General features: G+C 48.1%; 3 protein-coding genes across 5 annotated transcripts in view; 2 read left to right on the top strand and 1 right to left on the bottom strand.

Annotated features, from left to right (window-relative positions):
• Positions 1 to 1,359: 1,359 nt before the first annotated feature.
• On the top strand, positions 1,360 to 12,384 carry zcchc4 (zinc finger, CCHC domain containing 4). 2 transcript variants are annotated; one of them, XM_023825464.2, is made up of 13 exons: positions 1,360 to 1,895; positions 2,886 to 3,004; positions 3,076 to 3,158; positions 3,272 to 3,550; positions 3,985 to 4,065; positions 7,936 to 8,008; positions 8,093 to 8,243; positions 8,574 to 8,674; positions 8,872 to 8,993; positions 9,289 to 9,364; positions 9,445 to 9,496; positions 9,703 to 9,853; positions 10,902 to 12,384. In XM_023825464.2, exons 1-13 carry the CDS (start codon positions 1,853 to 1,855, stop codon positions 11,002 to 11,004), a joined length of 1,434 nt encoding a protein of 477 aa, XP_023681232.1. In that variant the 5' UTR covers positions 1,360 to 1,852; the 3' UTR covers positions 11,005 to 12,384. The 2 variants fall into 2 exon arrangements, with proteins under 2 accessions (XP_023681232.1, XP_023681231.1); XM_023825463.2 differs by having other exon boundaries at positions 1,375 to 2,037.
• Positions 4,056 to 7,569, bottom strand: LOC111851010 (RING finger protein 39). Its single transcript, XM_072718757.1, has 7 exons — positions 7,511 to 7,569; positions 6,830 to 6,954; positions 6,409 to 6,504; positions 5,616 to 5,840; positions 5,429 to 5,448; positions 5,057 to 5,187; positions 4,056 to 4,904 (listed from the first exon to the last, which is right to left on the bottom strand). Exons 2-7 carry the CDS (start codon positions 6,935 to 6,937, stop codon positions 4,309 to 4,311), a joined length of 1,176 nt encoding a protein of 391 aa, XP_072574858.1. The 5' UTR covers positions 6,938 to 6,954; positions 7,511 to 7,569; the 3' UTR covers positions 4,056 to 4,308.
• Positions 12,385 to 14,508: 2,124 nt separating the features above from the next.
• The window catches only part of pde5ab (phosphodiesterase 5A, cGMP-specific, b), a 60,305-nt gene continuing 49,461 nt past the window's right edge, over positions 14,509 to 25,352 (top strand). Inside the window, exon 1 of one of the 2 annotated variants that reach the window (XM_072718754.1) lies at positions 14,509 to 14,642. In XM_072718754.1, the coding sequence (XP_072574855.1) occupies positions 14,518 to 14,642 (125 nt within the window). In that variant the 5' untranslated portion in view covers positions 14,509 to 14,517. The remainder of the gene's footprint in view (positions 14,643 to 25,352) is intronic. The other variant, XM_072718753.1, reaches the window with a different exon arrangement.

Genomic DNA, 25,352 nt, shown 5'->3' with positions numbered 1-25,352 from the left:
GGGATTTGAACCGGCAACCTACCGCCCACCTGCAGAGCCACGCACTTTCTCTTTTTACGGACTCATCTATACCAGCTTTTAGCTTTAATCAAAGTCAATAACAACAACGTATACGTTAAAATATTTAACATCCACCCCTCCGGTACTCTGGTTCTTTCCAACCCTCCAGGCTGATTTATATCTAAACTGTATGTACGTGCCCTGTAATGTTCTGGCATCCCGTCCAGGGTGTTCCCAGTATGTGCTGTCTGGGATGGGCACCAGACTCACAAAGACCCTGCTCTGAATAAGCAGTTATAAAAGATGGATGTTTGCTGTATTCCAAAAAGGATATCGTGTAATATAACAATATCAGATTATTTGATATTACATATCATATGTATGGTTCAGCAGGTTTGAACGCTGTACTTGTGATTGGAACGTTTTCGGTTTAAATCCCAGAGTGGGCAGAGCGATTTCAGCGTTGGGTCCTTGAGAAAGGCTCTACACCCCAATTGCTCTAGGGACCGACTGACCCTGCTTTCTCAATAGCACATCGCTTTGGATAAAAGCGTCTATTAAATATTTAATAATGTAAACTAGTGTTGGAGTTTGGCCTCCGCCGGGTCCGTGGATGAGAAGAGATTCACAGCTGAGACGTGGAGAAATTGCAGGTCACCGGTTTATTCTCCGACAGATTATAATCCGGGAGCGACCATCTGACATACATTCAGCATGTACAGGAAGAAGCTCAACCATATGTATCAGCTCTATCCCTTTTAAAGCCCTTTGGGCATCTCCCCCCTCTCTCGGTACCTTCCGTCTACTTGTCAACCACATGTTTGACATTTGCTGTAGTTAGCCGGTTAGTACTTGTCCTTCTGGAAGGCTAAAGATAAGTAAGGGCCGCTGACGTTCTCTGTCTGTCCCCTCTATCTGTCCCGATTAGGTCACTTTGCCGGTGTTCTGACGAGTTGAGCTACTTTGTCGAGTTAGGCTACCATAATGCTAATCGATAGCCCTAACCCTAACTCTTACCCTAACCCTAACCACCCCAACACCCCTAAAACCCCTACCTTAACCCTAACCCTAACCCCTAAAACGTAACCCTAATTCCAAGACGGTGGAACTGCACTTGCGCCGAAAGGCTCGATAGCACGTTTCGATAGGTAGCTCAACTCGTCAGAACACCGGCGCGCCAGTCAGTTCTCGTTTTGATTAGTTACAGCCTTATAGAATCATTCCCTCACTAGGAGGACGCAAGACGCGACGCTTTGCCAAGTAAACATATTTGCATCCAAAACTGAAGTCGTTATAAACTAAATATGCAACAATAGAAAAACAGAAGAGTTTGGTTTAACTGACATAAAACATCCACAAGTATTCGTGGTTTATCCCAAAACAGCGTTTGGAATGAATTTAGAGCCACCTGGCGCTGAAGGAATAAAACTGTAGCCAGTTTTTAAATAAACCGCGACTGACGCGTAAAGACTATATTCATAATATCTCGATAAAATAACTCTTTCCCACGTGTCACATTCTCACCCATATAAGAAACGCCACAACCATCTAATCGCCTCGTTTGATTACTTCTTCTCAGTTGATCTGTGACGTAATTTTCTCGCGACCTCGGCAGTGGTCGGCAGCCTTAAGAAGTTTTATGTTATATTCAGAGCATGATCATATCTGTATGATCATTTATTTCATTGTCGTTGCTCATTACTAAGTAGTTCATACATAAAAAACGTATAGATTTTAAATATTTTTCTTTAACCTAATTGGCTCCTCATAGTAAGATCTGCAAATCATTTGGATCTACGTGAGCCCGCTGCTATGCCTAACGCTTGCCCATCCATGTCTTGTTGAAACTAGTATGACGCAAAGGAAAGCGACGGGAAGATGGCGGCGCCCACAAAGTGCGTGTTTTCCTTTTTCTTCGTGTAATTCATTTTATTTATCACTAAATGGATACTAGGGTAAATATGCCGGACGAGGAAAGCTTTGGAATAGAAGTGATTATTCAGGAAGGAGACAAGAAGGCACCGTCATGCCCTCATGGTATGTCGAACGTAATATTCTTAAATTATTTATGATTAAAAAGGCAGAATAATGTAAGTGTCTCGTGCATACGTTGCATTTAATACGCATTTCACCGCACGATTAAATAAGCATAGTTCTGTACTGTCTGCTCGCTTATTAGTGAGGGAAATGACTATTTTTTAACGCCGTAACACAAGCAAGGAGTAGATATCTATAACAACAAGAAATTAACTGTTGTTCGTCCTTTTATGTTCTGTTATGTGATTGTTAGAGAAAAATAGCTATTTCGGTCATTCCATGTCAAATCATCACACTTTCGAACCTCATCGTCACGGATTTCATCGAAACTTGGAATGCTAATTTGGTCCCATGAGTAACTCATGAAACTGAAATTGGGCGAGTATGGGATCAATACTGAGGGGGATTTAAGCGAACAAACTTGTAACTTTTTTTGGGGGGGGCTATGACTTTGACTGGCTATATTTACCTTAATGTAAGCTGCACAGAAGTGGTCCTCATATTGTTCTAAAGCTCTATAGATTGAATAGATAATATGCCATCCCCATATGAATAATTACTATGTAATGATCTATATTTTAAAATTGATAATTTTTTTACTAAAGCTAGATCATAATGTCATGAACATTTCCAGAAAATTTGGTCTTTGGTTTTTAAGGTGGTGCTGAGATATCTTGACATAAAGGTAGCGTCACATCCGTGACGATGAGGTCCGAAAGTGTAATGATTTGTCATGGAATGACCCATTTGTGTTAACGGTTAATACTGAAACCTTGGGGGAAAGCGTTAGCTAAACAAAGTTAGCGAGATGTGTAATCACGTGTGACTGTTCTTCCTCTGGTTCCTAGGTCCCACATTGCTGTTTGAGAAGGTGTGTCCTGGAGAACCGGCCGGCAGGAGGTTTTATGCCTGCTCCGCTTGCAGAGACAGGAAGGACTGTAACTTTTTTCAGTGGGAGGACGATAAGGTGAGACACCCAGCGTCACTGGGAAAGAAGGTTGTGTTATTAACCAGGTTAAAGGGAACATATGGTTGTAGGTATCCGAAGACAGGCGTTTGGCCAGGGAAGCGGAGAACAGACGTAAGCTGCCTGAGTTTACGCATCAGGAATACTGTGCCAGGTAATAACAGCTGTAGAAGAGCACTTTATTTTTGAAATTGAGTTAAACATTTTAATAAACGGCAGTCTCTGTGGAGCTGTCTAACTGAAAAGACTTGCTTTCATGTTGTTAAGGTTTCTAGAGTTTGTCTCCCTGCCCTTGGAGCAGAAGAGATTCTGTCAGGACTGCCATTTGCTGCTGCTTCCCCCGGAGTGGACTGCGCATTCCTCTCACAGGGCGCTTTCTGATGACATCACAGTGGCCCGCTTAAGACGACCCAGCCTGCTGCTCCGCCCGCTGGAAAACAAGAAGAGCAACGCACAGTTCCTGTTTGCCGATCGCAGCTGCCACTTCCTCCTGGACCTGCTGGCCGGGCTGGGATTCCGGAAGGTTCTGTGTGTTGGGACGCCCCGGTACGTATTCTCTCAGTTCGCCCGCCTCAGGGAGCAGGTGCGCCCCATTCCTTAGTGCGCCCCATTCCTTAGTGCGCCCCATTCCTTAGCACAGAGCTGTGCTTTTGGGACAGCTTTGGTTATTTATGTTCTCCTGTAACCTGCAGTGGCTCTGCATAGAGATTGAGAATCTAGGTGGTCGTGGGTTTAAATCCCTGCAGTGTCCATCACAGTATTATATTCTTATTTGCATTCAGACTTTGTGGCCGAGGTGTATCTGTAATGTGTTCTCCTCTTTAGTGGGTGGGTCATGCAGGTTGAGTGTGGCTGCCTGATTTGAGGTCTCTGAAGCTGCTACCTGACTCTCCTTCAGCGGCCTTCTGTCCTCATCCCATCTGACCTCCAAATGCCTACCATCAGTTTGATATTAAAGGGGACCCCATTTTCCTTCTCAGGCTCCATGAGCTGATCAAGATAAGGAACCTGGAGGGGAAGGAGGCACCAGTAAGGAGCCTCCTGCTGGACATCGACTTCAGGTAGCTTTTATTCATCAGGCTACATGTTATTACAGCTGAATACATTGACACACACAGTCAGTCTGACTCCTAAAGCATAATATTTAAATTCATGTTTATATAACCGCGTTTTTTCAATAAGCTAGGATATTATTATAAAAAACAGCACTTCTGTATTCTGTGGTGCTGTGTGGATATGCACAGGTAGGCGTCATAGAGGCTGAGCTCCATAGTGGGTATGATCCGTTGGGGATCTCTAAAGGTTTAAAGGCCGTAATGGCAGACCTCCATGTAGTTTGGGCCCGGCTGGCTGCTGTCGGCCTTAAAGAAGCGGAACGCGGGGAACAGCGGCTCGGAGAACTGGGGCTGCAGCCTGTCGCACACGGGCGCGAGGGCGGCGGAGAATTCGTGCAGGAGCCGCACGGTACGGGCGTCGTAGAAGGCCAGGCGGCCCTTCGTGTGATCCACGAGCACGCCCACCCGCTGCGGGGGCTCCACGCCGCCCCCCCGGCACACCACGCGGCGGTCGCCGTGCCAGGCCGACAGGCTGCCCTCGCGGAGCTCCACACACCAGGAGTGCCCGTTCCGGCCCAGCTTGGCGGCTTTCTCCTGGCCCTTGCGCTCGATGTTCTTGTAGGTTGCGCCCACCGCCCATGCCGGACAGCAGCGCACGTCCACCTCCCAGTAGCGCCTCCCCGCGGACACCCCGGGGGTGCCGAGGGCGCAGTACACCTTTTCAAACTGCAGGGGGAGCTCCAGGACAGGCCTCGCTTCGGTGGAAAAGCACAGCCTCCTTCCGGCTGCTCCCACAAGGATTTGCTTGTGGCAGGTCTGCTTGTCGACCTGGACTGTTAGAGAGTCTGAAAAGAAAATAGAGGTTAGGAAAAGACAGGAAAAGAGAAAGGAAATTGAAAACAGCCAGAATACTACTAATACTAATACAAATGCTACTGTTTGAATGAAGTCGTTATGGACTATTTTGAGGATTATACTCGGTTAAAAAATAAAATACCCAGCAGAAAGGTCTTTCGATGCAGGTCTGCCTTTAGATTGTCTAAAATATTGCCCAGTATCTTGATGAGTTTTTGAAATTTATCATTGTTCATCTTAATGTCCTCCTCAGCGACAGACTTCTTAGGACAGCTGGAGAAGAAGAGAATTTCCCATGAGAGATTAAAAATGAAGTATCAAGGATGCTTCCATATTACTGCTGTGACATCACGTTTGAATTATAGAAACTGCTACTTAATTTGATGCTGGTTGCAGTACTCCCAGAATTTTAGGCACTATTATGGGATGTCCTAATAAAACGGCAACGCTTCAGGTTGTTTGGCACTGCACACCCCTCTACATACAAAAGCAGATAAGCAAAATGAGACGGTACCTTAAGTCCCAAGAGCAGTCCTGCAAGACAGAGAGAGTGAATGTACGGGGTACCTGAACCTAGCGGACCCATTTCTGCAGCCTCTCTATGGATCGTTTTCCACCGCTGATCTGGTATCAGTGAACACGCCCCATAGCGCTCGGCGGTGAAGCCTGAATCTGATCTGAGATCTGAGCCTCTGGCTGACCTGCGCGGCCTCGCTTTTCTCCAAGGCCTGACGCGTGCTGCCGATGTCCTTCTGGACCTGGCCCAGGTGGCGCTTCCAGGCGCGCTGGAGCTCGTCGAGGCGCGTGCCGGCCTCCTGCCGCTCCTGCTCCACCGCCTCCAGCGCCGCTCTCTCGTCGGCCAGCAGGGCGCGCCGCATGCCGTCGAACTGCTCGCCCACCTGCAGCTTCATGGCCTCGGCGCTGCTCTTTGTGGACGAAGATGGTTGTATTTAGACCCTTGTAGCACTGCTGGAAGTCTTTTAGCCGGTTATGCTAAAGGTCATGATTCTGGGATGTGTCACACGGGGGCAGTCTCGAGCAAAAAATGTACTTTAAGAAAATTTAAAAGTAATTTTATTTGGCCAACAGGAGAATGAGTGAAGTTTATTAGACTGACCCCATCAGATTGTGAATTTAGTGCCAAACCCCCCCTCCCCACGACCCACAGGATGGGCCTCCCATGTGCTTCATTTGATCCAATGAAAACAATTAGTGACAGACAGTGTTTGATTGACAGCCCTGTGTGGGCGTGGTAACCGTGACAGCAGGACGTCAGTGTTTGACAGCCCCGTGTGGGCGTGGTAACCGTGACAGCAGGACGTCAGTGTTTGATTGACAGCCCTGTGTGGGCGTGGTAACCGTGACAGCAGGACGTCAGTGTTTGATTGACAGCCCTGTGTGGGCGTGGTAACCGTGACAGCAGGACGTCAGTGTTTGATTGACAGCCCTGTGTGGGCGTGGTCACTGTAAGCTGACCCAACGCCGCCCCCTCACCATGAGGTCCGCGTTCCTCTTCTTCAGGGACTGTAGGTGGGCTTGCGCTTTCGCTTGCTCCTCCGTTAGTTCCTGCAGGCGTCTGGACAGAACCTCCTGTAGCGATTAAGAGGGGAATTCCCATAGACTGTCTGTTCATGTTTAATCCGTAGGCTCCTGGAGTTTATTTAGATGCAATATGTGATCTGTTCAAGTGATTAGGCAATGGAAATTATCCACAGATGTGCTGAATTTCTTAGCTGAGACTGAAATGTTAATATATAACCCTTTAACCTTTATTTCTTTTTAATGGTAAAGTACTTTCAGTTATTCCTGCCACTTCACATTGCAGTCTAGGTTCTGCCTGCCTTGAGCTATACAGAGCTTGTAATTGTAATTAGGTGCCTAATTGTACTTTGGTTTGTAATTGGGACTGGCTTACCTTGGCCTGTTTGCCTCCTGCTGCGATAATCCTCTTCGTCAGCCTGGGGGAGCGTGAGTACGGCTGGGTGACCTCCGCAGCGGGGCCGTCCAGCTCCATAGCCATCATGGTGTCCGTGTTGTCCTCTGCCATAGTGGGGGAGGGGGGAGGAGATGGCCGTGAACTTGTCTTCTGTTCTTTTTGAGAGAAGAGGCCCGCGATTGTTTTGTATGTATCCATGCATACCTACATTTATACATACGTACATGCAAACATGTCTAATACATGCATACACACATGCAAATATACCTCTATACATACCTATTACAGAAATCCGTACATACATATAAACATACCTAATACATATATACATACCTAATACATACCTGCATGCATAGATGCAGGGAAGAAGGTTATGTTACATTAATGTCATTTTAAGTGGTGTTATAAGTAGCGTTATAGGAATGCAATTTATACTTCAGTACTTTGTTTAAAACTTCGAAAGGAATATTTGAGCAGCAAACAGCGATCACCCAGCGCCTGCAGTGCGGAGACGACCCGCTCGTAAATAAAAGCTGCTTCTGCTTAGCGCGAGGATGTGGGATTCCCCCTGGATAGCGCTGTGACGGCAATGACGCACTCTGGCTCCGACACCCCTGGGTGGGCGAGGGGCCCCCGCTGTGCTCGGAGGGGGTCACTCACCTTCGGCTGGGGCTCTGTCCGGCTGTGCGGGGGCCGCTGTCTGCGTCTCAGGCTGGTTAGTGCCGTGTCAGGGAGGGGCTTGGCAGGGGGTGGGTGCTGCTTGCCCCGACCTGCCCCCCCCCCAGTCCCCCCCCCCCGTCCGCACTGTGGTATGCCAGCCCCACCCCTACACCCACAGCGCTCTCCCCTCTGTAATTATTTTTATGAGGCTGGAATCCCCATGTCGAAACGTGTTTTAACTGCCGCTGGAAAAAATGTGAGGTAAAGGTCTTGCAAAAGTATGATCTTCAGCCTTGCCGTCCAAAGGCTGCAAAATCATTGCCCCCTATGTCACAGTTTCTGTGTTTTCTGAGCTGGACTTCTTGGTGCAGTCTGCACTTTAAAGAATCTCCCTCTAATTAATTCTGCCCCCTCTCCTCCTGTAGGTATGCGCAATTTTACAGCGAAGATGAGTTTTGTCATTATAACATGTTCAACCACCATTTCTTCAATGGGAAGGTAAGAGGAGGGCTTTTTGAAGATCAGAGTTGGGTTTTTTTTACCCATGACCTTTAACAGGTTCTGCTGTACGGTGTGTTGCAGACAGCCAGAGGTGTATTGAATGCCTTTCTGCGTGAGGTGGGCGGAGCCAAGGTCGTCATGGTGACGGACCCTCCATTTGGAGGTCTGGTTAAGCCGCTCGCTCACAGTTTCTCCCAGATCTTTGATGCCTGGAAAGCACTGAATCCCTCAGGTTGGTGTCTGATGGTCACTGCTGCCCGTCAGTCATGCCCATGCCCGTGCCCGGGGCGGGTGGGGGGGGGGCCAAACTCGGAAGGATTTCTCCTGTCAGGATATGTGATCTGAAATTCAGAATCAGAATCTTGTCATTTGCCGTGGACAGAAAGTGCATGTTGGTGCATGTTGTGGCATGAGGTGCACGATTACACATACAATCGAGACAAAAGTACAAAAATTAATAAATGGAATAAAAATAAAATAGAAGTTGAAATGGGGATATGCAGAACAAACGTTGGTGGGAGACGTATCTGCAGGATACAGAGCGCTTTGTGTGTCTGCTTAGGGAATGCCGAAGGGGAGATGCCCATGTTTTGGATATTCCCGTACTTCTTTGAGTCCCGCATTCTGGAATGTTTCCCCACATTCTCCATGCTGGATTATCAGGTATTCCGCAGTTCCTCTCTCTTCGGGATTTTTTTCTTTATTTTGCCTTACATTCTGCTCAGATCTCTATCTGCCAGAAGCCTCACTGAAGCATATTAATGTTGATGTGGCTCAGGGCCATAACGCCCACTGGACTGAGGCAGCCTCCAGCTACCGTGTCGCATTTCTTAACCGCTCTGCCCCCTGCTGGCCCCAAGGTGGACTATGACAATCACCCCCTTTACAAGCATGGGAAGACGGGCCGGAAGCAGTCTCCCGTCCGCCTCTTCACCAACCTGCCCCCCCGTGACGTCGTCCTGCCAGAGCAGGAGGGATACAGGTGAGACCGCGTCTGACCTGCATCGCAGCCATGACCTGTTTTTGCTTCTTAATGCCCGAGGGGCCTGTTTTAATTATCTGGATTTAGTAATCAAACAAGCAGCGGGCGTGATTCACCAGAGGAATATGTGCAAATTAAACGAACGGCAGAGATGAAAGGAACTCGGTGTGGTTTTATACCATGAAAAGTTTCTCCTGAGGGCCCTGAAGTCGGGCTCCCTGGGGGTGGGAGTCCAGGCTCCTTGAGGGCCGCTCATCACGCTCGACTGTCCCTTGAGGCCTTTCTCCGTCTTCAGGTTCTGTGCCGTCTGTGAGCGCTACGTTTCCCCCGGCAACAAGCACTGCCCCGCCTGTGACGCCTGCACATCCAAGGTAGGCCGTTTGACTGGGGGGGGGGGGGGCTGCTTGGGCCTTTTGACGAATGTGTGACACATCCCTCTCCTGCTTTTCAGGATGGCCGCGAGTGGAGGCACTGCGAGCTGTGTAGCAAGTGCGTAAAACCAAGTAAGTGCGTAGCTGTGGATGTGCAAAGCCATGAGCAGAGCTAGTGGTGGTAGCTGAGGTTTGGATGACGTAGACTGTCCGTTTTACGGTGTATAAATACTGTCTGCAGCACCGAATGCCAAGGCGGGTGTTGGCTTAGTAAGACGTATGTGCCTTAGCGTGTGATGGCGTGTTACCCACCTCTCTGTTACACACCCCCTCCCCAGCATGGCTGCACTGTCCCGCCTGCCAGCGCTGCACCCTCCCAGCCCACCCCTGCGGCGGGAGCGAGGTCCAGCCCGGCTGCTTCGCGTGTGGCAGCCCTGGACACAAACGCCGGGCCTGTCCGTGCGGCTCGAGGGCGCGAGGCGCTCGGGGGTGAGTGAGGATGTGTGTCCGTCCATCTGTCTCCTGTCCATCCTGGTCGGGGTCGTGGGGGAGGGGAGCCTGTCCCAGGCAGCACTGGGCCTGAGGCTGGGGGACGCCCTGGACGGGACGCCGCTCCATCATTAGGACATACACTCAATCAGACACTATGGGAACCTTTATGGACTCTAGTTAGCCTGACTGAGTGTGAGTATGTAGGGAAATCCGCAGGCCACAGGGTGGACGTGCAAACACACGCAGAGCGGAGTTGGGATTCGAGACACCGGGGTACCCCGAGTCCGTATGCGCTCACTCACACACTCGCAGGCTTTCTCCCATTTTCCCCACTAAGTACACACTTATACTGCCACACTTGGTGGGCTTGTATCCAAGGGTGTCCCATACCTCCAATAAGCCAAGTGCAGCATGCTCCATGTGCACTTCATCCACATTTTGGCAAATACCGCATGGAAGCAGTATTTTGCAAAGTATATAGCCCACTATGCACTGCATCAGTGACAATTAATGTTTACAGGAACATTCCTCCTAAGAAGTTTCAGTTTAAGTGTGCAAAGTTGTATAACGAAAGTTTACATAGCCTAGGCTGCAGGGAAGGACAACTCCAAACACAGCCAACACAAATGATAACATAGTCGTAACGTGTTTCTTGTTGAGCTCATCAGGTCAAGTGTGTCCCATTGTTTTCAAGAAATCCCGGTGCACTTGGATTCGTCAAGTACAGTTGCTCACTTTGTGTCTTGTGTCAACATACGTGACCAAAGTGTGTAGGATCTTACTGAGCTTGCACTTCAGTGGGGTAAAAGGGGAAAACGTCACACTCTCTCTCGCTCACACACACACACACACACACACACACACGCACACACACCCATACACACACAGAGTCGGCTATATCTTGAATTTGCCTGTGTGTCGGGGTGAGGCCCGTATTTCGCCGGTTGTGCCCTCGGAGCCCCCCCCCAGAGGGTGAGTGCCCGCATGCAGACATGCTGCAGGAATGTGTCCTCGCCTGATCTTCACACCCCCGTTACTCCCGTAGGAGGAGTGAGCCCCCAGCCAAGAAGAGGGGCGGCACCGGCCCGCGGTCGGCCAGCAGGAAGAAGGCATCCGCCCACGGCCCGAACAAAGCCAAAGTCACATGACCCTATCCTGCCATGCGTCACGTGACCTGCGTGCCTTTACTTGTGCATCAAAGAGGAATTGGCTGCAATGGCGGCGTACCTCAGCAGTGAAAACGCAGCTGTACCAAGTGCCTTTACTGGGAAATGGTGCCTTCAGTCAGGGGAAAATCTTCATTCTTATCGCGGGGGGGTGGTGGAATTACATACGTGTCTTGTTTGGGGGCACTAGCCAAATTAAACAATGGCAATGCTAATCAAGCTAACTAGCATCAAGGGCTGAGTGGTGGGCGTGGCACTGCTTCGCATTAGCCTGTTTTAGCTTGGTCCAGGAGCAGAATGGATAACACTGGGAGGAGCAGACAGGCGTCCAGGCCAGCCAGAGATTTAGGTGACGCTGAGTAATTAACACGTAGGTTGGCAGGGAGCTGAATCAGTCGACTGGTTTGTGTGGCCTGCTGGGTGTCGTTGCAATACCTCCCAGAATCCACCAGGGGGCGAGTTTCACTCACGCACAGCTCAGTCATTATATTAACCATACATTTACTGCTAGGATGCTCGTGTGGAAATTCATCCTGGGGTCTGTTTTTTAAAAGGCATCTGTAGATTTTTGACCCCTGTAGCATCAAAAAAAGCCATTCGGATGCCTTTTACTGTCCATACTATCAATACCTTGATATTGAACTGTGCTAACTAGTATAACCAGTTGGTCCGCTGCTGTGATGTTCACTTTATTTTTACCAACTTGAGCAGGGCATGCAGGTTGCGTTTTCAGCGCTTTGGTCCTCCAATGTCCATTATCATTGTCTTTTGCTTAATAATATATTTTAGTGTAGGAGATTTGAAGAAAGGTATGTAAATAAGTGTTATCAGACACGGGCTAGAGGGATCCAACAGTGTTTCCAACCAAGTCGGCCCTAAAATGACTCACATGAGTTTCTGGAGAAAAAGTCTCCCCAAATTGCGTCAAGCCCTCGCTGACCTTCTGTGAGAAGGACCACAGCTCTCAAGGTCATAGCACTGTCGGAAGCTGTGTATGGGCCAGGAACTTTCTGGAACCAAAACGAGAAGTCTAGTTTTATGCAGATGAGCATGAGTTTTAACGAGCATGGTTGCTATCAGATGTTTTTAGCTGGATCTCTGTAGCGTGCATGGAATTATGTTTGTGTACATAACCATCTTGTTGAAAGAACCTCTCCCATTTCCTGAGTCATGTCAGCTCTTGTTCTGTGGCACTGTTCACGCAGTTATGTGTCAGTCACTTTACTACATGTACAGGGTGCTGGGTGGTGAGCGATGTCACCTGTTTACTGGAGGCTGCGTGTGACTCGGGTGATGATGTCAAACTGGCGGCTCCGTCTCTCGTTTTAAATAAACTCAGGCCTCTTCCATTTGTCTGCAGAATGTCTGTTTGGCTTCCTTATGCCCCCCCCCAAAAAAAAAAAATAATAATAATCCCTTGTGCTGTTGGTGGTGAGATGCTCATGCTTGATTCTCCCTTCAGCTGGCACTGGGTGTGACCCCCCCCCCCATTCTGTAAGCTGGTCTGGGAATCCGGGCCCCTACCTCACCAGGAACAATTACTCGATGTATTTCATTCCATTTTCCTGGGACTGTATCGCGTCTCAGGCTCAAGGCTATAGCAGTGTTCAGCAGCCTAACTTCAAAGTTCAGAATTCGGTCACGATGCAGACTTTATTCAAAGCCGTTTTATGCAGGTCACACCTGGACTTCATTTCAATCTTCGCACGTGACGGATCAGATGAAGATCCTCAGGACTATCCGGATGATCCGGAACAGACCAGGCAGTCCTGTCGTGGTGGGCGTGGTGCCTTTTCTTGAAGCGCTGGCTGGAGTCTTCGGAGAGTGCCCCTGATCACATGACCTCTGACGCCGCTCAAGATGCTCCAGCGTGAGGCGCTGCTGAGCTCAAGGGTGCACTTTATTTTCCCAGGTAGCCTCTCTTATCCTCCGAAGGCCAATCAGGGAGCGTTATTTTTAACCTTGGATGGAAAATTGAATCTGCACAAGTCAGATGGCGCTCGCACATGGATTTCACGCGAGGGGCTCCCACTGGGCCCAACAATCACCCTGACTCAAGCACAATGGGCCCAACAATCACCCTGACTGTAGCACACTGGGCCCCGTCAACCACCGTCTTCCTGTTCTGGGGAGCAGGTATGCGGATGGGTGTCAGGCAGCTGGCGTTCACTGTCAGACATTTGCTCTGGGTGCAGTCTAGCAATTCAGTTGTTTCTGTACCAAATGTTGAGTACAAATCATGACTTGATTGTGGGGGCCCAGAGCCACAAAAAGATTGCCCCCCCCCCCCCCTTCTCCAAACCAAAGCTACTATTATCCAGCTGACATACTCATGGGCTCCCCCTAGTGTCTGGGAGTGGAACACTAGGGGGGGGGGGGGGTTGTGTAATGAATCAGCGGACCACACACTGTGGTGTAGACAGCACGCCCCCTTCAGGTGCCAGCAAGCGTCAGAGTGGGCTGGACCTACCACTAAAAATTAGGGGTGACAAAATCATGGGAGGAAAAAGTCCAAAGCCGTGAATTACTTCTCCTTTGTGTTGCCAAATGGACAAGAAGAGCTCTCAGTGTGCTCTCAGTGTTGTCTCAGTGTGGTCTCAGTGTTGTCTCAGTGTGGTCTTAATGTGGTCTCAGTGTGGTCTCGTTGGCTGTCATGTTGAAGACCGTCTCCCCAGATGCCGCAGGGCCGTTGGTTTCCTCTCAGGCCTCTTCAGACATCCTTAAATCTCCGAAGTCGGCGTAGACCGCCCCCCCCCCCCAGCTATCGGTCCAGATGGCCGAGTCGACGTCGCGCACGGCCGCCACGTTTTGTTGAAAAGCCATAAATCTGCTCGGCGTCTGCTGAGCACAGTGACAGAGTGTGACCATCTTGCAGGGACCCATGCTGGCTGTCTGGGGAAGCAGCTAAGATCCCACTGCAGATTTTTTTAGTGCCTCAGACAATCTGAGTCTCCAGTGGCTCAAGCAGTGACGTTTGCTGCAAATCAACAAGCGCAGGGCTTTAAATGACACTGGTCCTCTACCCTTCGCTCACTTTAGGTCCCTCTGCACTGTGCTGTTCTCACTTGCACTTACTCCTCCAACCAGTCGTCTCCCCTATTTTGGCCCAGTGACCCCAGAGTTTGGGTCCCATCCTCATCCAGGACCTGATCCCACACCAGATATGGAGCCTGATACCATTGCATCCATCAGTTCTATGTGACCTGAGCAGTACTGCAACTCACTCCGTGATCCAGAACCAAATCTTGTGAGTGTTTACTTGCAGCAGGACTTCCCGCCTGCCGGAGCGGAGCGGAGCGGAGCGGGGGGGGGGGGGGCACACCACCCGCCAACTCCAGGGAGAGCCCAGCAAGGTCATCCCCCCGGCAGCCGGGGCCATTACGGCCCACTTTCCCTCCCCTTTGGTCCCAAAAAAGGACTTAAATAATCATGTTCCTCCCAGAGCTTCGAGTTTCAGACCAGTGGGGAAAGTTTAACGGAGGAGAGAGAGACGGAATGGGGGGGGGGGGGGAGCAGATAGAGGAGAGGGAGACACAGACAGGCGCCGCACGTCTGGGCTGCTCATCGCGTGTGCGACGTTCTGCCTGTCGGGGACCGCGGGCGCCGTCTTCAGCCATGGGGTAAGTAACGGGGATACCAGGGGGTGTGTCCGATACCTGTGATGGTAGGGGGGCTCTCCCCTCAAGGGAGGAGGGAGTCAAGGTAAGGGGAGAGCCGTCGCAGGGGGCAGAGGGCTGCGGGGTCTTTCCCCGCCGCTGATTTATACTCGAGAGTCAGTTTTTACGGTTGATCTTCGCCACACTGCTGCAGGGCTGTTGGAGGAGGAGGGGGGGGGCAGTACTGTGGGAGATCTCCCACCTCCCCGTCTGAGCCGTGGAGGTTCACATTATCTGATCGCTCTCGATTGAGATTTCCGCGACTTTGTCATGGAGGGCTTTTCTGTCGCCCGCACCGGGTCCTCGCACCGTCATGGCGCCCCCGCTCCAGTTCTCATGCCACGCTGCCACATGACCTCGCGTTGGCATGGCGCTCAGCTGGCATGGCGCTCAGCTGGCCCGGGATGCCGTGTGAGATCGCCACGCGCTCGTAAATCAGCTCGGCCGACTCTGCAGTTGTGATTCCTGCAGAGGGTGGTCGTGGGGTGGTCACGTGAACCCCGCTGCTGGTCCATGCAGTGCTGGTGGGAAGCGTCTCGACCGAGCCGTGCGAATCGGTGCAGACTGCTGGGGGGTCTCTGTACGCGCAGCCTGGCCGGACTCTCCAAGCTTGTGGACCGTGGTCTGTGTTTTCCAGCTGGTTCTGGGTTTCTCAGAGTTCCTTGCTAAAGTGAGCACATGAACATGTGGGCCATAGCTTTTTTTGGGGGGGGGGGAGTTTTGTATCAGGAACTGCATCCTGCTCTGCATGTTCAGGATCACGGTCACAGACTGGACCACAGCAAACACGGGCCAGGAACACCAAGCACACTGATACAGGGAAAGTGTGTGTGTGGGGAGGGGGGGGTAATTGAGCAAAACAGCCCCTCCCTTCATTTTTTTTACCTTCACCATCTTTCTATCTAACGCAGCAGGATTTCCCTGAGGTAGGTTTCGAACGCAGAGGGGGGCGGATTTATGTGTGTGGAGGGCCACCGTTCAGCAGGTTATAGGGAAGACATCTTAACTGACACCTGACTGAACGTGACACAGGTGACTGACTGTCCAGGTAATTGTTTTAACGAGTCAATTAAGATCTGAAGTTCAGCAAAAATCCTGAAGGAGCTGGAGCTCCGGGGCTGAACCTCATGGGTTTGCTGGCTCAGGCAGCGTTAGAGGTAACGGGTGAACACAGTGATCATCACGCATCACGTCGAGATCCTGCCAAGGGAGGAACATGCTCAGCCTCTGTGATGGATGTGGCTTGTGGGCTTGCAACAAGCATGACACTGAAACAGGGCTTGACATTCGCAGCACAGTCCGGCTGGTAGATCCTGTTACTTGCAGCGTGCGTGATGGTAGGATGTGTCTCTGCTGAGTGATGGGAGGTGTGTTTCTCAAGGGTCGACATGTGGGCTGGATAGGTACTGGAGAGTGTAGAGGGCTTGTTGGATAGGTACTGGAGAGTGTAGAGGGCTTGTTGGATAGGTACTGGAGAGTGTAGAGGGCTTGTTGGATAGGTACTGGAGAGTGTAGAGGGCTTGTTGGATAGGTACTGGAGAGTGTAGTGGGCTTGTTGGATAGGTACTGGAAAGTGTAGTGGGCTTGTTATTGAGACATAAGTGGTATAGAAAGTTTCACCTGATAGAGGCTTTTGAGTAACATTGTTTTGTGCTACTTGTGGGAATTCTACTTACACAAAAATGTTCTGAGGGCAGAACGAAAAATGATTGGTTCAGAGAGATAACCAGTCAGATTGTAGAGGAGGCAGTGCCAAGACATCTGATTGGTTAGTCTGACCTACATCTGACCAATATTTAATTGGTTATTTCTCTGCACCAATCACTTTTTGTTCTGCCCTTAGAACATTTTTGTGTAAGTAAAACTCCCACACGCAGTTGTGATCCTTATAGTGTTGGCTTGATTGATAAACCCACGTTTGACTAGTGCTGCGAGTGATTTTGTAGATGTCTTATTAAGCCTCTGTCTCTGAGGGTGTGAAGAGATAAATGCCGGACAGAACTGACAGAAACCATAAATCTCATCCTTAGACAATGAGATTAAACAGACCTTCACCTGCTGCATTAAAGAATTTGTAGATGGATCACTCTCTTTCCTGTTATCACTCTGCACTGTTCCATCAGATTGGATCTGATTTAACGTCTGCAAAGGAAGGGTCTGTCACACATAGGTGATGAAAACGTCCTCGTGCGACGGCAGATCGAGGGTCACCTTTAGTAAAAGACCAGGACCTGCCACTCACTTAAATAAGGTGCCGGTTCTTCAAGCAATATTTTTATTTGTGTTTGTAATTTCAGAGAGAAATAATCTCTAACTCTTATCTGTGCCTGGCTATATTCTCACATGCCTTTCTTCAGGAATTTAAAATTTGCCCAACCAGGCCAAATAAAGTTGGACGACATGCAGGCTTACAGAACATCGCACACAAATATGGCACTGAATGTATCCTGCTCTGCTCCTATCTGTGTCCCTCTGTTTCTCTGGTGAAAGGAAACCCGGGGGACTGTATCTCTTGATTAATGGGGAGGGTCAAAGGTTCGAGCTGGATTGTGCCTTTAAGGCACATTTGAAAACGAGCTCCATGATGGGAATTTACAAACAGAGTCCATATGCTGTTCATCACAACATAATTACTGTCATCAGAAGGGGAGGACGATGAAACTCTCACGTCTGTGTACAGTCAATCCCTGTGTTTGTAAAATATTTGAGCAGCATTTCACAGTACTCATATGCCTTTTCAGTCTGACTGCATTGGTTATTAAAATTGGTTATTAATAAGAAAAAATTACAGGAGACTAAGATTTGTTTGTTTGTCCAAGACGCGACTTCATATTTCAGGTTATTTTTGTGCATTTGTCCTAAAAATATCCCTGTGCCAATGGGAGCCTTAATCAGCCCATGGCCCATACAGTTAAATGTTGCATGTGACATGTGGTCCAATGAGGTGAGTGGCTGGGACCTGACAACCTATCAGGTTTGAGTATTAAAGCTGTTAATTCAGAGAGTGAAAGTGTGCTGTGGATTCATGCCAGAACAAAAGCTATGCTAACATGACGAGGCATTTCCTATCATAAAGTCCCGGTACGCGTCATTGCTGGGGGGTTTAGTGCACACTGAAGGATGTCAAAGGTTTATGTCTCGGGAATTGATGTAATAAACCTTCTTGCAGGGGAGATTAAACAATAGCAGAAAGGAAGAGAATGAATATTTAATACCCAAATATGGACATTCCCAGCAGTGTTTCGTAGCTGTCACGTACCTGACCATAAAATATGAATCCATTTTTGTCTGGCTGCTAGCTCCTCGCAGAGGCTCCGGTGAAGCCTCGTGTCGTAGTGCATGCGTTCCCGGCGATCAGCTTTCGGCGAGATGTCCCTGGCAGTGACACGTGACTGGAGCCCCTTTGCTTTAACTTGGGGAAGAAGAGCAGCTCTTTCCACTAATCGTCTGCCTTCGGAATCGGCTGTTTCCCCGCCGTACAGAGTACAGTTGCTCTCCCTGGCCATGATTGATTTCAGTCAGAGAACGTGGCGTTTCATCACGTTTTATCAGGATTCCAGTCCTGATTGCTATTGGAAAGTGTTTGATGAGGAGCTACAAAGGGCTGGCCTTCAACTCACTGCCTTCCTCTGGCTGTAGGTTAAGATCTTGCGTTAAGATTGGCTGCGAGCTAATTCTTTATGGCATCAGCCCTTTAATGAGAGGCGTTAAAGCGTTTGACTCCTTAGGAGACCCTTGATCAGGATCATTCTCTTAGTGGCCAGAGGAGGAAAATCATAGGATAAACGGGTGTGCTTCCTGATCTCTGGGATTTACCTTTGGTAACCAGGATGTAGTGCCATCTCCCCTGAGCCTTTGCCTCTTACAAACCCCCCCTCCTCTCTCTGCCCTGCCCCCAGAATTAAAATCAGAATACAAACTGTCTAAGACTGAGACCTCCCCAGATGTGTGTCATTCTAAGATCTGTATTGCTTGTAATGACCACAGTGCCAGTGACTATAGTTTTGCACGTCTTCCTCCAGATGAGGAGGATTTAAGCTGTTTGTATACCTCATGCACTTTCAAGAACCCAGACTCTACAGAGCTAAGACCCAGCAAAGATCCAGCAGAGGGTGATTTTAACACCTTCGGGCTGAGAGCTAGCAACGAAATGTCTCAGACATAAATTGTAATTCATAGTTCATTGGCCTATCTTCATAATTCCTGTTTCCTAAATGAAGAGCTTATTTTCCCATCAATTTCACATTCTGTAGATGTACTAGGATCCTGTGATGCAGTTTGTCTACTAACATATAGTGTAGTAACTATGAGAAATGATGTTATTCTGAGCTAATTTGCAGATCTTAGGTTGCACGAGGCCCCAGCCTGCTCAGCCCTGCAGACACTATTGGCCCCTTTGCTCGGGCTGTTATGACAAGGCTGCCCTAAACCTCACGGCTTCGGTGACATGCTCATTTATGTCCTTATCTCCACAGGTTCTGATATTCCTCTTTCATCATCTTCTTCCATCATACTCTTCCTGGTCAGGGTTGGGGGGACAGGTAGGAAACACACAGCACAGGGCACTAGGCAGGATGCCTGTCTATCCTGCGGCACGCACACGCACACACACACACACACATGTAGGGTATACATATCCTTATGGGGACCGCTCATTTATTTCAATGGGAAAAATGCTAACGCTAATTATGACAACCTTAACCCCCACCCTGCCCTAACCATAACCATAAGTAACCTAACAAAATACAAGAGTTTTTGCATTTTTAGTTTTTTCATTGCAGTCACCGATTTTTAAGAGTTTTCCCTTATGGGGACCAGGAAACCGGTCCCCATAAGGGAAAAAAAAATTGATATTTATCACGTTATGGGGACATTATGTCCCCATAAGGATAGGTAAACCCACTCACACACACGCACACACACACACACGCACACACACATACACAAGCATCTGGTTCAAAGTTTTAGAATTAGCTTTATAAAACAGACGAAAGTATCGCCAGCCTTCGGTGAAGTGAACCTCATTTTATTCTGCAAATTCCAGCCATATGCAGTGTCGCCCTGTGATGGGGGGTTAATGTTTGGTCACACGGCGCCTGGGGGCCAGCTGTTAAATTGCTGTTTATTAAAGAGTTTAAAGGATGGTTATTGGCGGACTGATCTCCAGCACAATCAAATACAACTCATACTGTGCGCACTTTCTCACGCCATAATATTAAATGAACAACAAATCTCAGCAGTAATTGTCTGCTTTTTTGGGGGGGGATCTTTCTGTCATTTATTCTTTGGCAGTCAAATAATTTGAATCATTGTTATAACCACATAAGAAGTGTGGGATTATGGGTAATTTCTTCCAGTATATACAGACTAGTAACAGCACACCGTGAAATGTATGTGACCCTGTGCACTAAAATGGTATATGAAGGAATCTGTCTCTTTCAGGTCACATGACAGAAACCTTTGTACCCAGAAATGGACAGCAGGTCTGCCACACACCATAATCAGAGCTCCTGAGTAGCATAGAAACCCCAGTGTATTATGGTATGTAATGCTGGCTCCAATACCAAAAAAAACATGAAAAATGGAGACAAAGTGTTTCCAGGTTTGAGTTCCGTCGTTACATTAAGCAGAACTGTTTTGCACACATATCCGGTTTTTAGGAAGTGGGTCCTTTCATACAACCGTAGGTAGTATAATCAGGTATGATCCCTGGGCCTGATGAGCCGATCCGGCTCCTAGGCTCCGGAGTCCCCGAGATGTATCCGGGGTCTGACACCTGCTGCCTTTCGCCTTTCAAGAAGAGCTGCAGGTCTGACTAACAGGGGAAGCATGACTCTGTCAGAAGAGCAATCAAAGCAAACCAGCCCGATAAATCAACTTAACCTGTTTATCCTTTGATTGATTCGATAATATTGTCTTCTAGTCCTGGGTGCCCTTGCCTCTGCGACTCCCTAGAAAAGGCGTCAGGTCTCCCCATGACCTGGTCCAGGGTAAGCGGTTGGTAGATAGATGGATACAATCGATGCATTCAATCTATATTTAGTGGTCTTAATGAGTGAGGTGCTCTCTGTGTGTAATGAAGGGATCTTCAAGCCAACGTCTCATATAGATGTTTTGCAAACACCAAGCCACTTGAGAGCATCACAGTCACACTCTCTGTAGTGATTTTCCATAGCAACGTGTGCTTGTTTACCAGCTATAAGTCAGGACTGAGCCTGGGGGGGGGGGGGGGATAGGAATTCACTGAAACAGATCCAATGGCTGTTAATGGGCATTACACAGAACACATTCTGATTTTTATGTTTCCGTATGCCAGACTTTCTCCTTGAAGGCTTTAATCAACTCGGCGGTCACTGTGTGAAATGCCTCATCTTGCAAGTCAGATGTCAAATGAGGTGCAAAGCCAGAAGTGACATCACGTTCTGGCACCATGGGAAGGAGCCTGTTCATGGCCCCTGGCCAATGGCCACACTGGGAAATGCCCCCCCCCCCCATGTTTGTTCGCTGCGTGGTTCCTTTTGGTGTCCAATGCCCTGAGAGTTAAGTGAAGACGCCATAGGTCTGAGAGTAAAGAAATTTGAACATATTACTCCCATCCGCAAATCTCTTAATTGGCTCCCTGTTTCTTCCCGGATCGAGTATAAAATTCTTCTGTTAACCCATAAATGTATTTATGGTCTGGCACCTTCATATCTCCAGGATTTGATGAGTTTGCAAACCTCCAACCGCATCCTCAGATCATCAGGTAGTATGCTACTTCAAGTTCCCTCTACTAAGCTGTGTACTATGGGAGGTCGAGCTTTTTGCTCCGTTGCCCCACAGCTATGGAACCATCTTCCTGTCCAGCTGCGAGTTACAAAGAACCTGGACTCTTTCAAAGCAAATTTGAAGACTTTTTTATTTAGGAAAGCATACAACTGCTGAGATATCATATTTAGTAGTAGTGATATTATTTTGATTTTATGGATATTTTTAACTTTGTTGTTTTTAATGTGGCACTTTGAGATTTTGTTAATGAAAGTGCGTTATAAATAAAATGTATTATTATTATTTATTATTAGGTGAATAAACACAGTGAAATCCGACCCTGAATCTGCACCCCTTCGGCAAACATTGAATTACAGCTGCTATACGATCGCAGACAGGGGGCGCTCCAGATCACCGTGCAGACTGTGAACATGCTGCTGGTCATGGCGTCCCAGGTGTCCCAGGGCTCACCCTTATGTGCATTCAGACTCATGCTTCGGGGTGAGAGAGAGTCACTCCGAGTCACACCACTCACCCTCCCCCAGGTCATTTCAATTTCCCCTGCCTCTCGAGCAGCACATGATCTACATGATGAGGAATTTCTGGTGACTGGGGCTTCAGATGGACTGTGACAAAAGGTTTACAAGAAACCCATGAGGTCACACCTAAATGGTACTGGATGGTTTTTACGCGTCAATTTAGAAGCCTGGAGTTCATACTGACGCCATCCACTGAATAACAAACGAGTAACTCACCCGGTCCGTGGGATACGTCTTCGAGAAAATATCTGTGAGCTTAGTGAGTCCTGGAAACTTAATTAAAGTTCTTCATTGGATTATATGACGACTGAGTGAGTTTTGGTTCCCGATACTGTAACATATGAAGAGGAAGTCTGACTGTAGGTCGTTAGCGATCTCATTTCAAAAACAACAAAAATCAGACTGAGTGAGTTTTGGTTCCCAGCACTGTAACATATGATGAGGAAGCCTGGCTTTAGGTCATTGGTGGTCTCATCTCAAAAACAACAAAAATGGACTAAATGAGCTTTAGAAATGTGCTCTCCGTATTTAGGGATTAGACAGCTCCATGGAACTGTGAGGTACGTGCTCTCCAAACGAGTGCCGACAATAGGCAGTGATTCCGCTGGGGCAAGTATCATGTTTTAAGTGAAAAGCTGAGGTGTTTTTCTCGACTTCATCTAGTGAGAGCAGCTACAATAACGTGACACGTGGGCGACAGGAATAGCCGCTGCTCTCCGGCCGTGATTCTCCTCTCATCGCAGAAATCATTATTAATACGGAGATTGTTTTGAGCCGTCCTGTACTGCATATCGTCCCCCAGACGTTAACAAATGAGCGTGTCAAGAGAGCGACCTCTTACGTCGATTTAATAGATTCACGATGGACCTTCTTAGTCATAACACAATGAAAATGAGTCGATTTATATACAAAGGGAAGGCTAAAGACCTGCTTGGGCGTAGCTTGGAGTTAAAACAGAGGTACTCAGAAACACTAAGACTTAGGAAGTGTCCTTGTGTATAGCTAGCAGGCTAAAGGACACGTCCCAGATGGATACACTGTTAGTACAAAGCTATTTCCTTGAAACATCATCCTTTTCACTTTAAAGAATTATAAATATGCCAGTAAATGTGATTATGACAAGCTTCTTTCATATGGGAAAAATGTAGACAAGAGTCTGGAGGATAAGCTGGTTCTCAGGGCTGGTTTCCTACAGAGTGTAGTACAGGGAAATTTTTTATGTAGCGAGGCAGAGAGATCAGCTCAGAAGGAAACAGGATGGAGAGTTTAAGAAACCAGAAGGAATCAGAGGTTAACTAATCTGATCAGTGTTGAGGGTAGGCGATATATTATATATACATTATACTCTAGGTATGTTCCTCACACTAGGGGCGGCGCTAAGGTAAGGGGAGATCCGCAGCTTAGCCCAGAACCCTGTGGATGAATCGGAGTTCCTGATTTAAAAGTGTAAAATTCTGTCTGTCTATTCTATCCAAAATATATTAGTTCCATGCCCATCATGGCTCTGACTTTGGTGGTTCATGGTCACAAAACCACATAAGACATATGATGAGGAAAACTAACTAAAAACTGACCAAAAAAGTTCAGGGCTTTGCTATAAACATTTGGGGCTTATGCCTCAGTAGCCTGAGTCTGGCTCCACCACTGCTACACTCTACATTATATAGAGATGTGACTTTAAGTCCATTGGAATGCTTTTTCCTACCTGTCCCATTTTGCTACCTGTCCCATTTTCCTACCTGTCCCATTTTGCTACCTTTCGACACACACATACAGGTACAGGTGATGCAGGGGGCGTCCAAGCACAGGGTCAAGCTCTTTATCTGGCACCCTTGAAGCATTCTGGGAGGCTAAGGGCCTTGCTCAAGGGTTACACTACTGAGGATGGGATTTGAACCAGCAACCTTTTGAACACACCCCACACCGCACATAGGCAGACCTGCTCTCATAAATTCACACCCGTTACACAGAGCATGAAGTGCCCATTGTTTCCTCATAAACTTGGGTGTACACTGTCCCTTCTGATACCAAGATGGTGTAGTTGCTACACACACACACACACACACACAAGGTCCATTCACAGGTAGGTACATAACCCCCCCAATACCCTCAAGAAACCTGCTCCCAACCATAGTAAATGTCTCGTAACATTTCCAAAGCGTGACCATGAGGTTCTTGTAATATTCTCATGTTACAAGATATCGAGGAGGTCTGGGGAGATCTTTTTTTTCCAAGGCTATTCTGGAACATTCTCTTGATCATTTGTGGCAGAGGTTCTATCAAAGGAAGGCGAGCAGGGACCCCTAGTCTCCAGGTTTATGCCCCTGCTGTCGTGGCTCCCTGCAGTGAGCTACTTAACTTCTAAGTGCTCCTGGTGATCCGTCCAGCTGTATAAATAAGCAAAATGTTCCATTGTAATTCGGTCTATGCGAATAAACATGTCTGCTGAGCAGATGAACGTCACGCTTAAAACACCGTCGAATTAGGTGTTTTGTACTTCAGTGGTCTCGGAGGATTTTCCGAAAATAGCCCAAAATAATAAACTTAGTTTAAACACAAGATATGTTTAATTCGGTTTGCCATTTGGGAGCCTTGTTTGGTTTGTCTTTTTACATGCAGTGTCTTCCTTCTGGTCTTATTGGTCACACAAGCATGTTTTTTCCATGACTGCCTGGATGTTAAGGCAATGCACTCTGCTTTGGGCTCGCGGAGATTATTGGACTAGCTTTTTTGCAGTGCTCAGTTTTCAATTTCAGCCCTCGAAGCTTTTCATGATGTCCTCGTGCAAGCATTCGCCTGTAGAGGCCAAAGTGAAGACACAGGAGTAAAAGTGCGTGTGAGTTCCTATGATGAGTGATCAGTATCCAGTGGGTGCTTTTGGTGCAACGCATTACTAGTGACATAGATCAAATGGACAGAGAATCCTGGGTCATGAAGGTTGCTATGAGTTGTGCCCTCTGTGCAAGGTCAGGTCACCCTGAACCAGACCAAACACGTTCCTCTTTGCTCGGTCCCCGAAGCCCCCGCTTACCACCATAGGACAGCACAAAGGTGAGAGGTAATGGTGACCACCTTCAGCACCCACACATCTGGGCTGGACCATCTATCCCCTCATAATTTTCCTCCCTCTTCCATATTTCCTCCTAGACAAAAATTAGCAGCTCCTCTACAATAGTAATGCACAGCGCATCTCTCAAAAGCTACTGCTTATTTATTTTCTTTGAAGATATCAAACAAAACTGGCTCACACCCTTACTAATTTACTTGGCACATCCTTACTCATATCCTTACTAATTCACTTGGCACATCCTTACTCATATCCTTACTAATTCACATGGCACATTCTTACTCACATCCTTACTAATTCACTTGGCACATCCTTACTCAC

This window comes from Paramormyrops kingsleyae, chromosome 12 (genome assembly GCF_048594095.1).
Source record: "Paramormyrops kingsleyae isolate MSU_618 chromosome 12, PKINGS_0.4, whole genome shotgun sequence".
NCBI lineage: Eukaryota > Metazoa > Chordata > Actinopteri > Osteoglossiformes > Mormyridae > Paramormyrops > Paramormyrops kingsleyae.
Note: the sequence above shows the minus strand (reverse complement) of the source record. Positions and strands in the feature narration are given on the sequence as shown.